At 43.3% G+C, this 18,628-nt stretch overlaps 1 protein-coding gene across 2 annotated transcripts in view; it reads right to left on the minus strand.

The window, feature by feature from the left end:
- Positions 1 to 1,268: 1,268 nt before the first annotated feature.
- The window catches only part of LOC139576041 (zinc finger homeobox protein 3-like), a 173,064-nt gene continuing 155,704 nt past the window's right edge, over positions 1,269 to 18,628 (minus strand). For both annotated transcript variants that reach the window (XM_071401654.1, XM_071401653.1), the window contains exons 10-12: positions 15,059 to 15,185; positions 9,135 to 14,693; positions 1,269 to 7,989 (exon numbers count right to left, since the gene is read on the minus strand). In XM_071401654.1, the coding sequence (XP_071257755.1) occupies positions 6,263 to 7,989; positions 9,135 to 14,693; positions 15,059 to 15,185 (7,413 nt within the window). In that variant the 3' untranslated portion in view covers positions 1,269 to 6,262. The remainder of the gene's footprint in view (positions 7,990 to 9,134; positions 14,694 to 15,058; positions 15,186 to 18,628) is intronic.

Raw genomic sequence — 18,628 nt, forward strand, 5'->3', positions numbered from 1 at the left:
ATTAGGAATCATAGAACATCCTGTCCCTGCAGCCATTTGAAAGGTCTCTTTCAGAGTCACATATTTAGAGAGTTGGGCCAACTTTTACAATGTTGAATAGTGTTCTAATTCTAGACATTCAGTTACATAGCATTGTTTAAATCATAGAGATCATACCAAATTACTATTGAAATGTAGCATTCTAATTCAAATTCTGTGGTTTAAATATTCCCCATGTAATGTTAATGGAGAGCTAACATGGCTGCCATAGAATGTTGTAGTGTCATGTAAATGCATCATAATGCAGAAACCACATTGGCCCAACTCTCTAAATACATGGCTCTGGTCTCGTTGTGCCATGTGTGATCTGGCTCTGGTCTCGTTGTGCCATATGTGATCAGGTACAAGCTAATTTGCCTTTCATTCTCACACCCTCATTCCAATAGTCATCAAAACACATGTAAAACAATGACACACACAGACACTCACGCTAGCAAATACTCCATTCAAATGCACACACAAGCACCAATAATTAGAAATCCAAGCTTCTCAATTACTTAATTTTCAAATGAGTGCCCAGTAGTAGTACACAATGCACTTGAGTTTCAACATCAGTCAAAAGGAATTAAAAAGTACTGCTGTTCACAACATACTTCACTTGGAGTTAACATTTTTCTCAGCCTTAATCAACTTGAATTAGTCACAAACAGCCACTTCTAATTAAGTGAGATCCTGCATTCGTTCCTTAATATGTTTTAATTAATCATGTCCAGAGAGCATCCCTACCAGGGATCTAAATATGAAGAATGATACATCTCAGGGCATGGAAGATTTAGAAGAGGCTAAAGGGATTTGACAAGATCACACTTTTACGCATTAATTAAAACAATGACGATGCAAATGATGTTTTAAGATCATTATTACCCTTAATGAGATACAAATGTGAAGAATAAGGTTTGATAATAATAGATATTATGGAGAATACTGCTAAGCTATGGCTGTGTAAGGTTACTGTATTTCAACTCTACACTGTAAATACAGAAGAAAGCATAAAGGATCAAATGTTCATGGTTGGTACAGAGAGTGCAGCTATAGTAGTATCAACGTATACAAATCATTCATGGCAGGAAAGGCATTCTGATTTGAGCTAAATGTACAAACTGCTATTCAGTGTTCAACATTCTCTCTCTGTATGTGACACTTGACTTTTGCACTATTCATCTGCCGTCTTCATTCATACAATACAACTGAATTCAAACAAAACACACAAGGATGAGGCACACAAGTAATGCATTTTATGCTCATACTTTTTTAATGTATCACAATGAGCAAGAAACATACTTGATGAAATATTTTCAAAGGAGTATATTCAATTACCATCTACAATCAACTTAACTAGGACAACAAGGTTTTTGTGACAAAAGTTTCTTTAAAAGTCTGAAGTTCCATGTGGTTTTATGTATGTTAGTTTCCATGTAATTTGGTACAGTTTGGAAATCTTCATCATATAATTACAGTAACAAAAAAGCTAACAAGACTACAGTATAGAAAAGACATCAAGAACAACATTTTTGGTTTAACTTGCTCTTTTTTGTACATTGCAAGGCTGTTTTTTCTACCCTCAGTGGGCTGCCTGGAGCCACGGAGCCATGCTTGTGAGGCTCGGAGGAGGAATAATTCAAGGAAACAAAAAGAAAAAGAAATGCATTAAAAAAACATTGTGGCACCAGGAGTCACAAAAGGAACAGAGAGAGCTCCAAGTAACAGTTCATCTTTGAAGTTGGAGCAAATGGTTTTGTTTGGTTGTTTGTTAGTTTGGTTGTTAATTTTGGTTGATTCGCTTTTTTTGTGTGTAACTGCCTCTTTAGGAATGGCAGCCTAGAAAACCCTTCCCCTTTCTCTCTGGCTCATTTCTCTTTTTGGTTGGTGTGATGAACAGAGAGAGGGGCGAGCCGCCATCTGACTGGAGAGCTTATACTTGTCCATCAGCGAGACAAGCTGGAGGAAATGAAACAGGTAGCAACAACATGAACCGGGAGAAATGAAGCGAGCATCTCTGTCCATCCCGTCCAGAAGTGCGGAAACATGTCCGTAAAAGAGCAGAAGCAGAGGCAGAGCTGGAGAAGAGAGAGAGACAGACAGAGCAACAAGGAAGCAGCTGGAGCCACTATAGTTCAGCTTCTTTATCTAATGTCTTTCCTCTCTGTGTCACACATGTCCACTGGTTCCAGAGTCCATTCCCATCTCAGAGATGTAAGCAAATATGGTTGTGATATTAAAGCCGCCTTGAGCCTGCCTTTGGCTCCCATGCCCAGTTTTGGTGTGCCCACAGCCTCTCCTGTCCTCTCAGCAAGATCTCCAAAGTTTCCCAGAGTTCATTTCTTCTTTTCATTCCTTCTTTATCATTTCAAACAAAAAAGTTGATGTCTTGTTTTAAATATATCTATATCTGTATACATGTTCATTTTCACAGTGGGCAAAAGATGACCTCTACAGCAAAACCTTGTCTTTTTCTTTCTTTGTAATTGTCCATGAAAATCAAGTATCCCAATGTGAGTCAAAGGATCTCAGTTATCTATTGTTTTGTGCCACAATAAAATATACACTTATCTGGGGCACAAATTGTAATTTTAAATTTTGTTTTTAACTGCATAAAGCTTTGGCCACATTCATATATTCAATCAAAATAAAAACTGCTCAGTGCTTCAGTATCGTCGTTCTCCTCTTTTTGATTTTTGTTAACTTTAAAATTCAAATTTCTAAAACTTCACCACTTTATTCATAATCCAGCTTTCGGTTCAGTACGTTTTGGTGCGTAAATAAAAGTACAGTATAAAATAAAATGTATAAAAACTCAAAACTGATGCTGGCTCTTATGAAACACACTCACTCACTCACACGCACACATACAAACTCACACACACAGTCCATGCTGGCTGAATCTGTTGTGAAGAAGACCAGGACCGTCTTCCACAAAAGAGCCCAAAACAAAGATTACACTTCAGAAATAAGAGATCAAACAGTGTCAAAAAAGACAAACAAATATAAGAACATTATTACACCATAAAGTGGCCAGGTCATAGAATAAAGTTGTTTTTTTAATTCAGCAGTTGAAATTAAAGCTAGTGTTAATTTATATGAGGAAAAGTAATATACAGAAACTAAAATAACATACAAATAGTTATAAGAAAATAATAATACATGTCTGACATCTGAAAACCAAAATAAAGCAAACGCATTCAAGAATAAACTGTACAACATTAGAATTCTCAAAAATAATCATATGAACAATATTCTAGAGAACAGGACTAGAGGAGTGGCAAGCTTGCAGACCAAATCAACCGAATTTCAACAGCATGCGTAAGGAAGTATTAACACCAAATCACATTGCTCTGCAAGACGTAACACTTTTAACACACTTCCTAGATTGCAGCTTGTATCAATTGGGGCAAATACACTTGCTATACACTAGTGGCCGAAAACCAGTTATTCACAAATTTAAATATGCCTTGGTTTTGGTGTAAAGGAATTAAATAAACGTTTTTCATCTATGAGAGAGTGGGGATAATTAAGCACATCCATTTCCACTGCAATAAGATGGAGCGAGTGACCTCTTTGGACATGAAGGCATGACATACCTCTTAACTACAGTATCTGAACACAAGGGACATCTTCAAAAAAACTCCTGCTTTTTCCAGACTTATAACGCTTTGGAATGAAGACGTCCCTTAGAAACCTGTAATCAACATTGTGCGTGAAAATGGCTTAACGCCCTGGAGACACCTGGGGCAAGTCACAATTGGATGTCCCAGGAAGTTGGGCCGGCACTCCAGACTTTATTTCCTTCTGAGACTTGTAAGTTGAGAGGCATGATGATGTAACCTAGGAGACGCGTCAGTACCAGATGTATTATATACATGTATTGGTAACCACTATTACTTGCTGATCAAGTGAGTAACAAACTTAACTGGAAGGAGGGGTTCTTATCAACTTTCCATGCCAGACACAAAATGACAGATCTAGGTAATTTTGTTCAGCAAACAGAATGCTAACTTTACACAATAGCTTACAGTCACCTTAGAAATGAAAAAAAAAGAAAAAAAATTCAAATTAATTCAAATGAAATCAGTTCTTGCTTAAGAAAAAAAAAAAAACTTTGATGTGATATTTGGAATGCACTGTTCTATACTAATGTTATATATCATTGGCTTTAAACATTGGTCTGTTCAAAAATAAAATCGGCAAAAATGTCCTTTGGAACATATATTCACAGTCTTCAAAGTTCCGTTTTTGCAAGAAGAAAAAAAAAAAGATGTCGCAGAGGCAAGAAAATGGTTTATTGTTGTTTTAGTTAAAGCTTAGCCAAAAAGCAAAATGAGCATGCATCTAGCTAGGTATTCTTTTTTCAAAATTCTACATTAGCAGCAAAACGTATGTCCTTGAAGACCAGACCTTATACATTTTCTTTAAAAAAAAGAAATTTTTGTGAGTGACAGAAAAGTTAAAACAAAGATTTATAACCTCTATCTTACAAACTGCAATGGCTCTGTAACGGTGCTACTCCACAATGCAAGGACAAGGGCCCTTTTTTGGTTTTTGGTATTCTTGGTATTTTACGTAAAAAAGCCACCTGTCTGCTTGCAAAGAAGCAAAAACGGCAACTCTGATGCGTACTCCTTTATTTTAAAACTTTGTTTTCTTTCCTCTAAAAACAGCAACAAATTCTCAAGTATAAAGAAGCCTCTTTTCTCATCTTTATGCACCAATGGTGAAAGTGTTTAGTCTTTGGATTTTCTTTTTGTTTTAAAGCGTGAGAATTATTATTATTATTATTTTTTTTAAATTTTCATCTATGACAACAACAACGTAAAGTCTAAATGAAAATAAAGCCGAAAAAAGACTGTAGCCACACTACATGAAGAACAAAAGGACTGCTTCGTAGTGCACGAGGAGGAGTAACTATCTCCATATCTACAAATGCAGGGGAGGAGAAAAACAAAGTGAGGAGAGAGAGGAACAAGTAAAGTGAGAATTATGAGTCAGACAGTGTTAAGTGCACAAAGGTAACAGAAATAAAAGTAAATATTGTTTAACATTTCACCCCAGGTCTTTTTTTCTTTTTTGGTTAGAACCATACCAACCAAAACAGAGAAAAAACATTTTGAAAGAGAGGATCCTGCCTAGTGGGAGAGTGGCAGTTGGGTGAACGTTAGCCAAGAAGCCGAGAATAAGACAGAAATAAAGTTTAGATAAGTTACTGCTCCATAATCTAGTCTATCGGAATGACCAAGACAACATCAAATGAAGCGCCTTAAAGTTGGACGATACAAAAGCTAAATGTACACAAAGTTTTTTTTCAATCTACCATACTGTTTAAATTCATTTCCAATGCAACAATCTACTTAACACCAAAAATGTTCATATCTATCATAAATACAGAAAGTTTTTTTTATCAAAAAAATCTTTTTTATCCCCCATCAACATGTCTGCAATGCTCTCCGTGTCTGGGTAAAATGGGATTGCTAAATTTCCCCCTTTAAGAGTATTTCAAATGTTTAAAATCATCAGATCAGCTACCCTTTTAAATGCCCAGAAAGCTATGCCTTTATGATATTTTCACTCATTTTAAAACTTTCTGTCGTTAAAATCAATTTCTGGAGAAAAAAACACAAATGTTTCTCCTGTTCGGAACAAAAGGTGTAAAACAATGAATTTCTGTAACAGAAAAACGTCTGTGAGCTGTTGACCTGAGAATAAAATAGACATTACATTATTCTTTTTACTTTTGCAAGCCATTGGTATTTGAACGCTTTGACAGCAAAAAACTGTTAGACTATTCTCCCATACAGTACATACTGGCTTTTTGTGACTGTGCTATTAAGTGGAAATAATTACACAAACAAGGGACAGCTTGTTGACTTTGTCAAAAGGGTTCTTGGGCCATTTAACAACTTTGAGGCAGTCCATTGCTATACAGCATTCCTCTATCATTACCCAAAACTTAACTGTAGTGATCTTTTCTATTCGTATACATATATATGTATATATTTCAGTTGAAAGAAATGAAAACCAGCATGTTGATATGGGAAAACAATCCAGTAACATTTAAATTTTTGGTTACAAGCTTTGGAATTGCAGTTAGTCTTTACACATCTTTTTCTGAAATTGTTTTGTATACTTTTAAACGTATTTAAACATCGCTGCTTTTTTGTTTGTTTTTTCCCATTTGTGTTTTTTTTTGTCTTTTGCGTTTTTAAAATATTGTCCATCACCGAAAGCTCTTTTACAATCTGATGGAGTCCGTTCCTACACTAGCAAGATTACTACTACAACTACTACTGTCTTTGAGACAGCCGGGCTGTTGCGGCACCTCCGCCGTCCTGCCCAGCCTGTCTGCTGACTTCTGACTGCTGTCAGAGTCAGACTCGTCGGTAAAGACGTCTGTTGGTATCGAGGTCTGAACTCCTGAGGTGCTCAATGAACTTGAGGTAACCGTTGAATGTGAGGATACTGGAGGAAAAGAAGAAGAAGAAGAAGAAGGAGTGGCATTGGGCTTCCCAGCTAAAGCTCTGGAGAAAGGGGCCTGGGGCCAGGGTTTGCCGGCAGCTGTGGTGTTGAGTGGGGTGGCAGAGGAGGAGCACAAGGATGAAGAGACAGAGGAGGATGGCATGGTGGCTGATGTCGTTGGCGGGGGAGGGGGGGTGCTGATGAGATGAGTGGCAGACTGCGAGGTAGATGCGGTGTTAGGATCGGGGAAGCAGGCTGAAGAGTGAGGTAATAAACTAGTAGCGTGCTCTTTGGCATTTCTGGCTGATCGCTTGATTGTTCTGTGTTTGTGCAAAGCCGAATCCAGGTGTTGACGAAGCGCTTTGTCCCCATCCAACGTGGTGTCGCAGGCCAGGCAGTCGTAGAGGCTGCCCACCCCTGCACCTGTGCCACTGGGGACACGCAGCAACACCTCTTGCAGGTTTGCCACAGACTGACCGAAAAAGCAGATAGACTTCAGGTGATTGACGGCCGCTTCTTCCTTGCTGAAGACTGCTTGACATTTGCGACACGCCAGCCTGTACTGCACCTTGGGGACGATGTACTGGTCTAGAAGGGGGTCTGCGACTTTGCCAGCCATCTCGTTCTGCTTGGAGGGTAGGTTATTGTGAGAGGAGGAGGAGGAAGAGGTCTCTCTGTGGGGGTTGCCTTTCTGCTCCTCTGTTTTCGCTGGATCTTTGGCAGATTCTTTGCGGTCCCCCAAAGGTTGAAGGGGAACTGGAGTTTGGCTCGCTTTGGGTTGCTGGATCTGCTGAAGCTGCTGCTGCTGCTGCTGTAGTGCCTCCTGCAGGCTCTGCTGATATTGCTGGTAGTGCTGAAGCAGGGACCCTGGGGACAGGCCCATCAGCGCTTGGGACAATGTTGGGTTGTAGGGGAACATGCTTTCCATGCCGTACATTGGCTGCAGATAGCCACCTTGGAGAGCTCCAGGTATCTGCGGGGCGTAATAAGGGGAAAATCCAGGCATGAAGTAGGGCAGGAACTGACTAGTCAGTAGAGCTGTAGGGTCCGATGCCAAGGCAGCCTGCAGGGCCTGGAGCTGGGCAGGGTCCACCACATACTCCATACCCGGTGTGGGCATGGAGGTGGCGGGCACAGCTGCGTCTTGTTTTTCTTTCTTGGCGCTGGCAGCAGAGGTGGATGGGGCTGGGGTGCCTCCTGTGGAGGATGGCGTTGAGGGCTTCTCTGTCTTCTCCTTGTGGTGGGGCTTCTCCTTCTCTCTTGACCTCTCAACATTACGCTCTTTGGGATGTTCAGGCCGGGAGCCTGACTGGGTTGTTGTGGTGGTGGAGGTGGAAGTAGGGCTGGAGTGGGCGACAGATGTGTTGGCCTGTGCTGGGCTGGGTGATGCCAAGGAGGAGGAGGAGGGAGGCTTGTTGGGTAATCCAGATGTAGGGAGGCTGGGTGAAGGAACACTGGCACCAGGCATGTTCAGGAGGTTTGGAGGTTTGGGAGGAGTTAAAGCTAGAGGAGATGAAACAGAGAAATAGGAGAATTCAGAGTTAGAGGGGGATTCAAGACATTAGTTATTCATAGATGCATGTATGTGTTTTTCTAAGGTGTTCCAGAGAGCTACTGTACACACTAATTATTGGAGCTCAGTGCATTAATAACTGAGCACTTTATTAAAGATAAATGTTTTTCACCAGAGGTAATTAATTTGATTGCATTTGCTGATTCAACGTTGGCCAATCAGAAACTCAGCCTTTCCAGGAAGGCCCATGAGAAGAGGTCTCAATCACAATATTTACTAGAGTTAATCAATCAAGAAGTAGCTGGGCAATAATAAAGAAAACAACTGACAAACTGAAGATTTAGATACATCTTAACATAATAAGGACTCCAGTATCTACTACTTCAAACATGTGCAAATGGTTTCTTTACATAAAGTATGACACTGACCTTTAAACAAACTTAGGAAATCAAAACATGTCATTTAAATGATAATAAGGTCAAGTACTACTAATGTTCCCAAGGTCAAAGAGGTTAGAGAAGGAAGTGAGCTATTAGTATTCATTTTAGGACTTTGTTTAATGTTCTCTAACTGAGTGGTAACAGTTCAAGTAGATCATAAAGTTGACAGCAGATGTCTGAAGATGCTCATTCAGATTTTATATTGTATTTGTTTGTTGTAGCAGCGTCTCTCCAATAACGCAGGCCAACACTGTCAAATCAACAAAATGAATGACTTTTACTAGAATGTATGATTCATTATGAAATACAACGTTATGTAAAAATAACCTGCTTACAGGTGCCCTCACACTGTTATAATGTAATACATGTATGTATTCCAATGTGAATATTTCCAGATGACAGATTGATTGATGACAAGGGTATTTCATCTGAAGAAGGTCGAAACGCTACATACTGGAAAATGTAGGAGAAATTCAGAGCCTTATTTATTCCAAAGTGCTTACTAGTTTTCCCAGTTAAGACCTAGTTAATGGTTTTACTTGAATGTGACCCTACATTTCCCTCTCCATACTGGTACAGCACTTCTTTTCAATTATGGATATGACAAAATATTACATTTGATCCAAGAGTGCTTCATCGGTTTAAGACAACTCTGATGAAACAGTGATCTATGTGACGTCTGAGCGATGACATACCTGAGTTTGATGAGTTAAAGCCAGGTAGGGAGGTGCTTCCGACACCTGGCAGAAGTCCAGGGGGCATCCCTTGCAGATTTGAATAGGCAGACTGAAGGTTCAGGGCCTGCAGGGCGGGGCTATCAAAGATCCCCTGCTGCTGCATGGCTTGCTGCTGTGCCAGTCCCAGGACCTCATTGGCTTTCTTGATGCGATCCATCTCCTGCTGGGCCATCAGCTGGCGGACAGTGGCTGGGTCAAAGTACTCCTTCTCTTTGTCCAGTTGGCTCCCAATGGTGTCCTTTACCTTGGTGATGTGTTGCGCAGAGAAGATGTGATCTCGCACGGAGAGACGGGAACTGTACTTGACACCGCACAAAGAGCACTCCGTCTTCGGCCCCTCGTAGGATGTGTGGTTGATCCCGAAGTGCTTAGCCATGCTGAGCTTGGCCTTTTTCTCCTTGGCGCGAGCATTCTGGAACCACACCTGAACCACCCTCTTTGGAAGTCCGATATCATTGCCAAGTACCTCACACTCCAGCATGGTAGGTGTCCTGTAGTCATTGAAGCAGGACTTGAGCAGCTTCAGCTGGAGGTTAGTCATCTGAGTTCGGAAGCGCTTTTGGCCAGGACGGTCTCCACTGTCGATGCTCCTGCTGCCGGAAGCTCCGGGGCTTGGTGAGCAGGGATCAGCCAGACTGGAGGTCTCACTGTAGTCAATTATATTCTCATTTTCATAGTCTCTAGCATAATAGCTTGTCGCAGGGCTCACCAGCCCTGAGGACATCTGGTCGTCATTTTCAAGGGAGGGGGCTGTACCCACAGACTTAGATAGATAATCACCACTATTTTGACCATGCTTTTGATCAGCACTGTCATTGTCAGCATTGGCCTCATCACCAGTGGTGGTATCTGTGATGGCCGTATTCACTGAAGAACAGTCGTCATTATCAAGTTTGTTCTGGTCAAAGCTAAGGTTGACAGAGGACATAGATGGACTCTCAAAGTCCTCCATTCCTCCTTCAACTTTAATGGATGAAGGGCTCAAAAGGGCCCTTGGAGACAAGTCCATGTTTTTGCTCACTGGTGACAGAGAGGAGCATTGTCCATCATTGTTAGAAGGGGCAAGCTGGGAATAGCTGGAGATATCCAGAGGATCCATCTTCATTTGCATCCCTTCCTCAGTGAACATGCCAGAGAGAGCTAAGTTGTAACCGGCACGTTTGGCTTCATGCCAGTGGCGGGAACGGATATGTGCCTCTAGTGCAGTTTTCGCCTTGAAGAGAGCACGACAAAAAGGGCATCGCCGGTGAGCTTGAGCAGGCCCTACAGCCCGAAACTGCCCCTTCCTTTCCCTGGCTCTGGTATTTTGGAACCAAACTTGCACTACCCTCTTCTTCAGTCCCACCTCATGAGCGATGTGGTCAAGCATTTTACGAGTGGGGTTTGAGTCCAACAGGTATTTCTGGTAGAGGATCTCCAGCTGCTCAGGTGTGATGGTAGTCCTTAGGCGCTTGTCTCTTTGTGGCTCCTCCCCACTGTTGGTGCTGTCATTCTCTCCTGGGCTAGTGCCTGCTTTCTCCTCCAACTTCCTCTTCAGGGAGTTCATGGTGGAGGTGGGTGTTGATGGAGAGGTGGCAGAGCTGCTTGGGATCTGTGGCATAGCCCCAGAGAGCAGTTGACTGGCCAACAGGGGATTGCTAGGATCAAACAACATGAAGGGCATGTCCATTGGGCGGTCCAAGAACTGAGGGTGGATGAATTGGTTTTGCACAGAGAGGAAGTGGAGTTGCTGGTGCTCCTGCCAGTGCTCAAAGGATGGGAAGCCAAGCTTGCACTGCTCACACTGGTATTGGATCATTTGCTGTGCCAGCTGTTGCTGTGATGCAGAGCTCATGTGAGGGTTGAGGCCCATGTGGGAGCTCTGAGAAGCTCTCTCAGCCTGGCTTGTCTGAGAGGCTGAGGGACCACACTCACGTTGCTGCTGAGAGAGGGAAGGAGAAGAATGCTTGTTTGTCTTTGGGGCTGTTTGTGGCTTCTCATCTCGTGCTTCTCTTCTCTGATGTTGAGTCTCAGATTGGGGCTGATGCACAGTCTCCTGTTTGATGGTGGTCTGGTGCTCACGTGGATCTGAGGACATTTCAGCCAAATGTTTTGGCTTCTCATCATAAGAGTTTGATGTGTTAGCTGGTGAGGCTTCCTCCTTCTCAGAGGATGAGAGGTGGGAAAAAGCTGAGGTGGAGGGAGGGAGAGGGCAGAGGCTTGAGGAAGAAGGCATAGGGGTGTGACAGGAGGACCCAGAGGGGGTGTAGTATTCATGAGAAAGATCCATAGAGTCCTCGTTTTGGCTGTCGTATTGCCCGTCATCGTCTTCATCTTTGTAACACAGCTTCTTTTGGTGCTTTATGAGGTCAAATATACGCTGGAAAACCAGACTGCATTTCTTGCACTGGTAGTTCAGGTTGGTGGTGCGAATGTAACGGTCATTGGACAGTTCTCTTCGTTCACCATCTTTACTTCCATCCCCCTGGTTTTCATAATTCTTGCGTGCCTTCTGACGAGCATTTTGGAACCAAACCACAATGACACGAGTGGGGAGGCTCAGAAGGTTGGAGAGCTGTTCAAATTCATCATCTTTGGGGTAGGCGTTAGCATCAAAGAAGTCCTGAAGCACCCGCAATTGGTAGTCTGTAAACCTTGTTCTTGAGGATCTTTTACTCCCATAACATTCCTGTCTTTGAGGCTCAGGGGAAGGGGGTTTAGAGTCAATTTTGATATCCTCCATAGTGGTAATGGGTGGGTTGTTGAAGTTGTAGGGTGAGTCTTTGTTGCGCTGGCGCTCTTTAAAGAGGGTGTTGCGGAACCAGTGTTTGATGACTTTCTGGGGCAGCCCTGACTTATCTGCCATCTCCTTAATCTGCTCCTCATTGGGGGAGTTGTTGATGTCAAAGTACTGCCGAAGGACCCTAAGCTGGTCATCAGTGATACGTGTCCGGGGCCTCTTATTCTGCTGCTGCTGTAGCATGGCTGGTGTAAGTTGCTGTTGGTAAAGCTGGGCCAGATCATTAGCCAGTGACTGTGACTCCACAGATGACATCTGGGATTGCATTTGGGAGGGCATGGACTGTAGAGACATTGACTGCATCATGAGTGGTGAGAAGAGGGGCATATCCATTGGCATGGACATTTGAGCCATTTGAACAGGAGGCTGTGGGGTCGACACAGTTGGGGGTGTGATGGAGGGAGCAGAGACAGGAATATTTGGTGTTGGGGCTCTCTGTGGAGGGGGTGGAGGTGGAGGAGGAGGAGGAGGAGGAGGAGGTGCAGGAGCAGGAGGAGCAGCCTCTGGTGTCTGGGGTCTGAGTGGATACAGTTTGTCATACTGCTCTCTATATTCCTTGGCAAATCTCTCCAGGGAGCGGAATGGGAAGAAGGCCTGATGGATGTGCTCCTGATGACTCTTCAGAATTAGTATGTTGGAAAATAGTTTTCCACAGGCCTCACATTCCAGCTTCTCCAATCCCTCGATGGGGTCCACCACTCTTGTGATCCCACCAGGCGTGCTTGTTCCAGCTGGTCCAGGCCCCGCTGGCTTCTTCTGAGCTTTCTGCTTGTTTTCATTGTATTGAATCACTAGCTCAAACCCAAAGTTCTCCAGAAGGGCTTTAGTGGCATTTCCACGAGCATCTGAAGCAATCCTTGGTGGAGGAAAGCCAGGATCGTGGTTGGAGTTCATTGCAGTCTGTTGCATATCCTTTTTTTCATTTGACTTGTTGTCAGAGCTGTCTTTTGTGACATGTTCCTCAATTTTCTCTCTTAAGTCTTTTTCTCTTTGTATTTCCCGTTCTCTCTCTTGCTTCTCATTGTGGGCGGCAGCGGCCTTCTGCTTTTTCTCAGCCTGGTGAAGGAGATTGGCACTCTGCTGAAGCAAAGCCATCTGGCCCTGGGCCTGAGAATGGGCTTGGGCCTGCTGCTGTTGGTGCTGCTGCTGAAGGTGGTGGTGCATCAGCTGTTGTTGCAGGCAGCTCTGAGCCTGAGCCTGCTGGGCAGAGTTCTTCAGGTCCTCCAACAGAGAGTTGGCAGTGGAGCTTGACAGGCCAAGTGCAGAACTGTTGAGGTTCATCTCTGGATTCAGTTGGAATTCTGCTCCAGGGATGTAGAAAGGGAAGAGCAGCTGCTGTTGCTGCAGTGAGTGAAGAGCATCAGTTGTCATGGGGAAGTGCTGCAGAAGTGCTGGGTTGAAAAGCTGGGACTGGATGAGGGCAGCTTGCTGCTGGAGCTCTTGTTGAAGCTGGGCCTGGGCTTGGGCTTGGGCCTGAGCCAACTGCTGTTGCTGTTGCTGCTGAAGCTGCTGCTGCTGCTGGTGCTGCTGTCCCCTTGCAGAGAGCATGTCTGCAAATTTCTTCTTTTTTGATTCATGGTTTTCAGACGGATGACAAGTCATTGAGGAGTTCCCAAGGCTTTCAATGCTGTGAGACTGGCTCATGTGGTTGCCTCCAAGAATACTCTGTGTAGTCTGAGCCCCAGAAGAGCTGTGGTTGCTGGAGCTGGTTGTTGAGTTAGTAGCTGGGCTTGGGCTTGGAGTTGAAGTGCTGATGGAGGATCCACCGCCACTTAATCCAGAACCACTGCTGGAGCTGGTGTTTCCTCCTGCTGCTTCAAGCTTGGCTGCTCGGGCCTTGGTCTGGTGGAGGACAGAGCGCATGTGGATCTCTAGAGTAGAGCTCTGGCTGTAAGCCACGTTGCAAGTGCTGCACTTGAATGGTTTGTTGTCAGGGCTGCTGGTGGGCTCTGGTTGACCAGTGGTGGACTCCTGTAGGGCCCGCTTGACCTTGTGCAGGTGTGAGACAGAGTTGTAGTGAACCAGAAGAATGTTCTTCTGTGTAAATGACTCTTTGCACACTGTGCACTTGAAAGGACGAGATGGGTCCAGGAACTTTTCCATGGTAAAGTTAGGACCTTTCCTGAATGGCAGGGCACGCTTGGGCTCTGATCCAAAATCTTCTAGCAATGAGCCAGAGTCGCTACCTGTTGGGCTTTGCTTCTCCTCTTGGTCACTGTCCTCTCCCTCTTTGTCATCTTCTCCCAGTCCACCGTGGTCCTCTCCAAGTGATGGATCTCCCATGACCATAAGGTCTCCGTTCATCAGTAAGCCTCCATAGAGCTGTTGGATGTCAGCCTCGCTCAATTCTAGGTGGCTGGTCTCCAAATGTTTCTTCAAGGCCTGCAGGGTCCTGAAGCTGCGTTGACAGAGGCAGCACATGGTGGCTGCTCTGATGACGTGGTACTGCGAGTGCAGCTGCAGTTTCTCCACCGTCTTGAAGGCCAGGCTGCACTGGTTGCAGCGATACTTGTAGACATGCCGGTCTGAGACAGGCAGCTGAGGCCTTTTGTTGTGAACCTCGTTGAAGTGCACCTGGAGGGAGTTAGAGGACTTGAAGACCTGGTTACAGCCTTTCTTCCAACACAGGAATCCTGTGTCTTCCCTTCCAGACTGCTGATCCTCCAGAGGTGACTTGCGAGCTTCAGCTATTTCTGTAGGCAGTGAGACCCCTTTCTCAGGCTCAGCATCTAAAGGTTCTGTCAATAAATAAAGAGAAAGAAAAAAATGAATTAAAGAGGCTCCCACATAAGCAGAGTCTTCGTGCAAGAAAATGTAATTTCAACAGAGGACATCTTATCTCTACTTAGGAGTCCTTGACGCATGTATCATTTCAGAATCCCCAGGGAAGGGGGAGGTTGCAACACACAGAAGTAATAACTAATTCAGACTCCTGCAGATACAGGAATCATTATTTTTCCTTTGTTGTCAATGACGGCCTTGGCATGATCTCCTACATTTTCATTACATTGTCCAAAGGGAGAACCGTGCCATCGCTATCCTTCACATATAAATGAAAGTAGGAACAATTAAAGCATAGGAAAATACATGGTGCTATACTGACCGGCTTGTTTCTTGATATCTTCAGAGCTGGAGTTAGCCGTGGCCTGTGGGGTGCTGCTTTGTGCCTCTCTGTCTGGGCCTGGTACTGGTATGAACATGCTTTCTGGCAGAACCTCTGATGCCGTCACCTGGAAAATCAAACACAAGACACGTCCCATGTTAGTTACTGTCTGGTTCTATTATACAACTGAGTGTCTGTAAGCTCACAAAAAGATGATGTTGTTATATATTCTTTCCACTTAAATCTGCACACATATTTTCCTGATGGAATTGATAGACATCTTAAAACATCGTGGAAACCCTTGCACAAGGTTTCTCTCTCACATGCACTCACTCACACACTCACAAATAATCATATTACTTTTGACTTTATTTGCCATCCCTGGAATTTGCACTTTGATCACTGCTGGTGTTCTGTCATGCGACTGGAAAGTTCTGCTGCAGCCAATTAGTGAGATGGCCTGAAAAGCATACCTTGGCCAACTGAAAAGCATACCTTGGCCAACTGAAAAGCCTACCTTGGCCAACTGAAAAGCTTATTAGGCCACCTAATTAAATAATTATTCCATGAAAAAAGCACATACCATTACAATGATAAGAACCAGAGCAGACAAGAGGCATTCTGGGTAATATAAGCACTATCAATTTGGGGAAATAGTCTGTGCCTTCCAACCCTGCATAAGTCACAATATAGTGGTTTAATGTCAGTTACGTTAGAGTTATTTCAGGTGCATTAAGAATACAAAATTAGAGCTACTATGGATAAATCCAAACATGAACAGGTTCAATAAAGATTTCTGAAGAAATACGCAAAGAAATGACGTTTCAGGAGGAATGCTATGCATTTTTCCACTATACAATGGTTTAATTTGTTTCTACCATTTTAATTAGAACATTTCAAGGAGCAATGAATATTGATTAAAAAACTGCAGAGAAGCGACCAGGTTTTCTTTGCTCTCAAAAGGTTGAAGTCAATCATGGGTGAATGACAGCCACCTCCCTCCATATTACCTCCCCCCACCCCTCCTCCTCTCCCATATCTCCCCCTCATAGCCCCTCTTTCCCCTTACAGAAATGCAACAATTCATCAAATGCACTCATTAAGCGGCTCCTATTTAACAATAATCAGTGATTGAGATTGGAAGAGGCCGGGAGATGAGGCACTGTCTGCTTCACCTTCCTTCAATTAACTCCCCAAACAGAATAATCAGCCTCACTCCCCACGCTGCATTTCAATTCACAGTACCCCAACACACGCCACCCCTCTCCCTACTCCCCACAGTCTCTCCCCACCTCTCTCCCTACAGTCCCTCCCCACCCCTGTCTCTACTCCGCACAATCTCTCCCCACCCCTCCACCCCTTCAGGTACTCCTTACTGCAATGGACCCTTCTTCTCTCCTATCACCCCATAATGGTCATCCTGGCTTTGCCTCTTTACTTAAATGTGGATGTGTGTATGATAACATCAAACGAGGCTAAACAAAATGAAAACGAAGAATATAATTCAAATAGCTGTTTTGACCTTTACTATCTAACACAATATTCATATTCTTCAAAAATAATCAGTCAAATCTTATCAACATATATTTAACCTTAAGTCACCAGGAGTAATGTATAAAGGCATAATGGATTCACCTAGTCATATGAAACATAAAATAAACTGTTTACTCTGTCTACATTTGTGTGTACCTTTGGTCTGGCCTGTGCTTCTAAAGGGAACAAACTCTCTGTCAGTCTGCAACTGGCAGTGTGTACTGCAAATAGTGACAATGAGGACGTGTCTGTAAACAAAGCATGGCACACAGCTCCAAACAGACCCGCTCTAGTTCTACACAAGGCCGAGTCCTCCTCAAGCAACAGCGGGTTTGCATAGGGCTCCAGGGTTAAGTGGAACAGTAAACATTCTCTAGTCCATCACTGTGCGATTAGTCTCATCAGAAATTCACTGGAAAATATTCAGATACTTTCTGTTTTCTCCTCCCTGCTCTCTCTCTCTCCTCCAAACAGAGAGTGGCAAATTAATGCAACCAGCATGGAGAATACCACAAATACAAAACACAGCAGCGATTTACATTACAAAGTGGACTGTTTCTAGACAACTGCTTCATTAGACAATGAGAGGCAAGAGCAGAGAGTATCCCAAGGTCACTTTTAATTTGGACCGCCTAATTGGCAAACATAGTTCAAAATGGCTATCATCTAGCCAGACTCAGAATTAATGAAGCACAATTATTTTCATTACCCCTATCTTAGACAGACAGAAAATGAGACATAGAATGAGAGAGGGAGGGGAGGAGAGAGGAAGAGAGGGAGCGAGAGAGGAGAGAGAGGGAGGGGTAATGGAAGGATGGGGCTGCAGGAGAGAGAGAGAGAGAGAGAACATGGTGGATAAAAATGAAGGTTGAGAGAGTGTGTGCATCTTTATGCATGGTCGACATGAAATAAAAGTCTCCTATTTCAGAATTCATTAGGCTCGTCTGCTACACATGTGAAAAAAATAGAGTACCGTTCCATCTATATCCACCAGTAAAAAAAAAAAAAAAGGTGCTGGTTTTAATGTGCATTATATTACCTATGGTTCTCTCCTGAGTCTTTGTAGGGGCTCAGTGCATTATTATCTCTATAAAAGATAAATACTGCTGCCTTCCATACTAAAGTGTTCGCCATTTGCTTTCTAGCTGGGCCAGAAAGATGGCTAGGAAGCTAGGCAGAGCACCGTTCTCCTGGATGATTGTCCAGCGAGCAATTCTGTTCCACAGGCAAGAACAAACGTCAACATTTGCACAGTCATTTACAGGAAATCAAAGGAGAGAAAATAAAACCATATTTCCATTTGATGCTGATTAAAACAAAATGAGCTGGGTTATTTCGCTGGGGTAATGTAGCAGAGGTAGACAGAGTCAATGTTGTAAATACTGATATTACATTTGTGTGAGTCTATATCTAACTTCAGAACGTATATTAATGCTTTAGGCTTTACGTTTTTGTATCGCTCTGGGTGGAGATAGTTCCTAGATAGTGGTATATGTATAGGAAACGTTAGGGGTGATTGTACAGACACACAGTCCCTATTGTCTCTTTGTGAAATTGGTGCATTCATTATTCACGTGAGATTTGAGGTTGGCACGCTAGATTAAAGAAATAGTGAATAATAATATTTCCATTGCATGAACTTGCATTTCATTAAAGGGAAAAAAGTATTCATTCAATTTAAATTAATCTGTGTCACAATAACTTGAATATATTATTAATAAAAGCCTTTGTTTTGAATAGCGCTAAGGTGATCACAGACACTGAGAGAAGATCAATGTGCTCCTGAGAATAAATGGACTGGGAGGTAAGAGTGCAGCTCATCTAGCAAACAACAGACTTATCTGTCTCTCTCTCCCCCTCACTATCTCAACTGACTACGATAACAATGAGACCGAAAAAAAGGGCTCATTGACCATTGGCACATTAGACAACGCCACATTAGAATATGGCTAAAGCATCTGAATCTAACCCCCATAATATCTGACTGGCAGTGAGTCAATGGGATGCCTTGGAGCCATTTTACAATTAACAGTTTCC

The sequence above is a fragment of the Salvelinus alpinus genome, chromosome 5 (genome assembly GCF_045679555.1).
Source record: "Salvelinus alpinus chromosome 5, SLU_Salpinus.1, whole genome shotgun sequence".
Taxonomy (NCBI): Eukaryota; Metazoa; Chordata; class Actinopteri; order Salmoniformes; family Salmonidae; genus Salvelinus; species Salvelinus alpinus.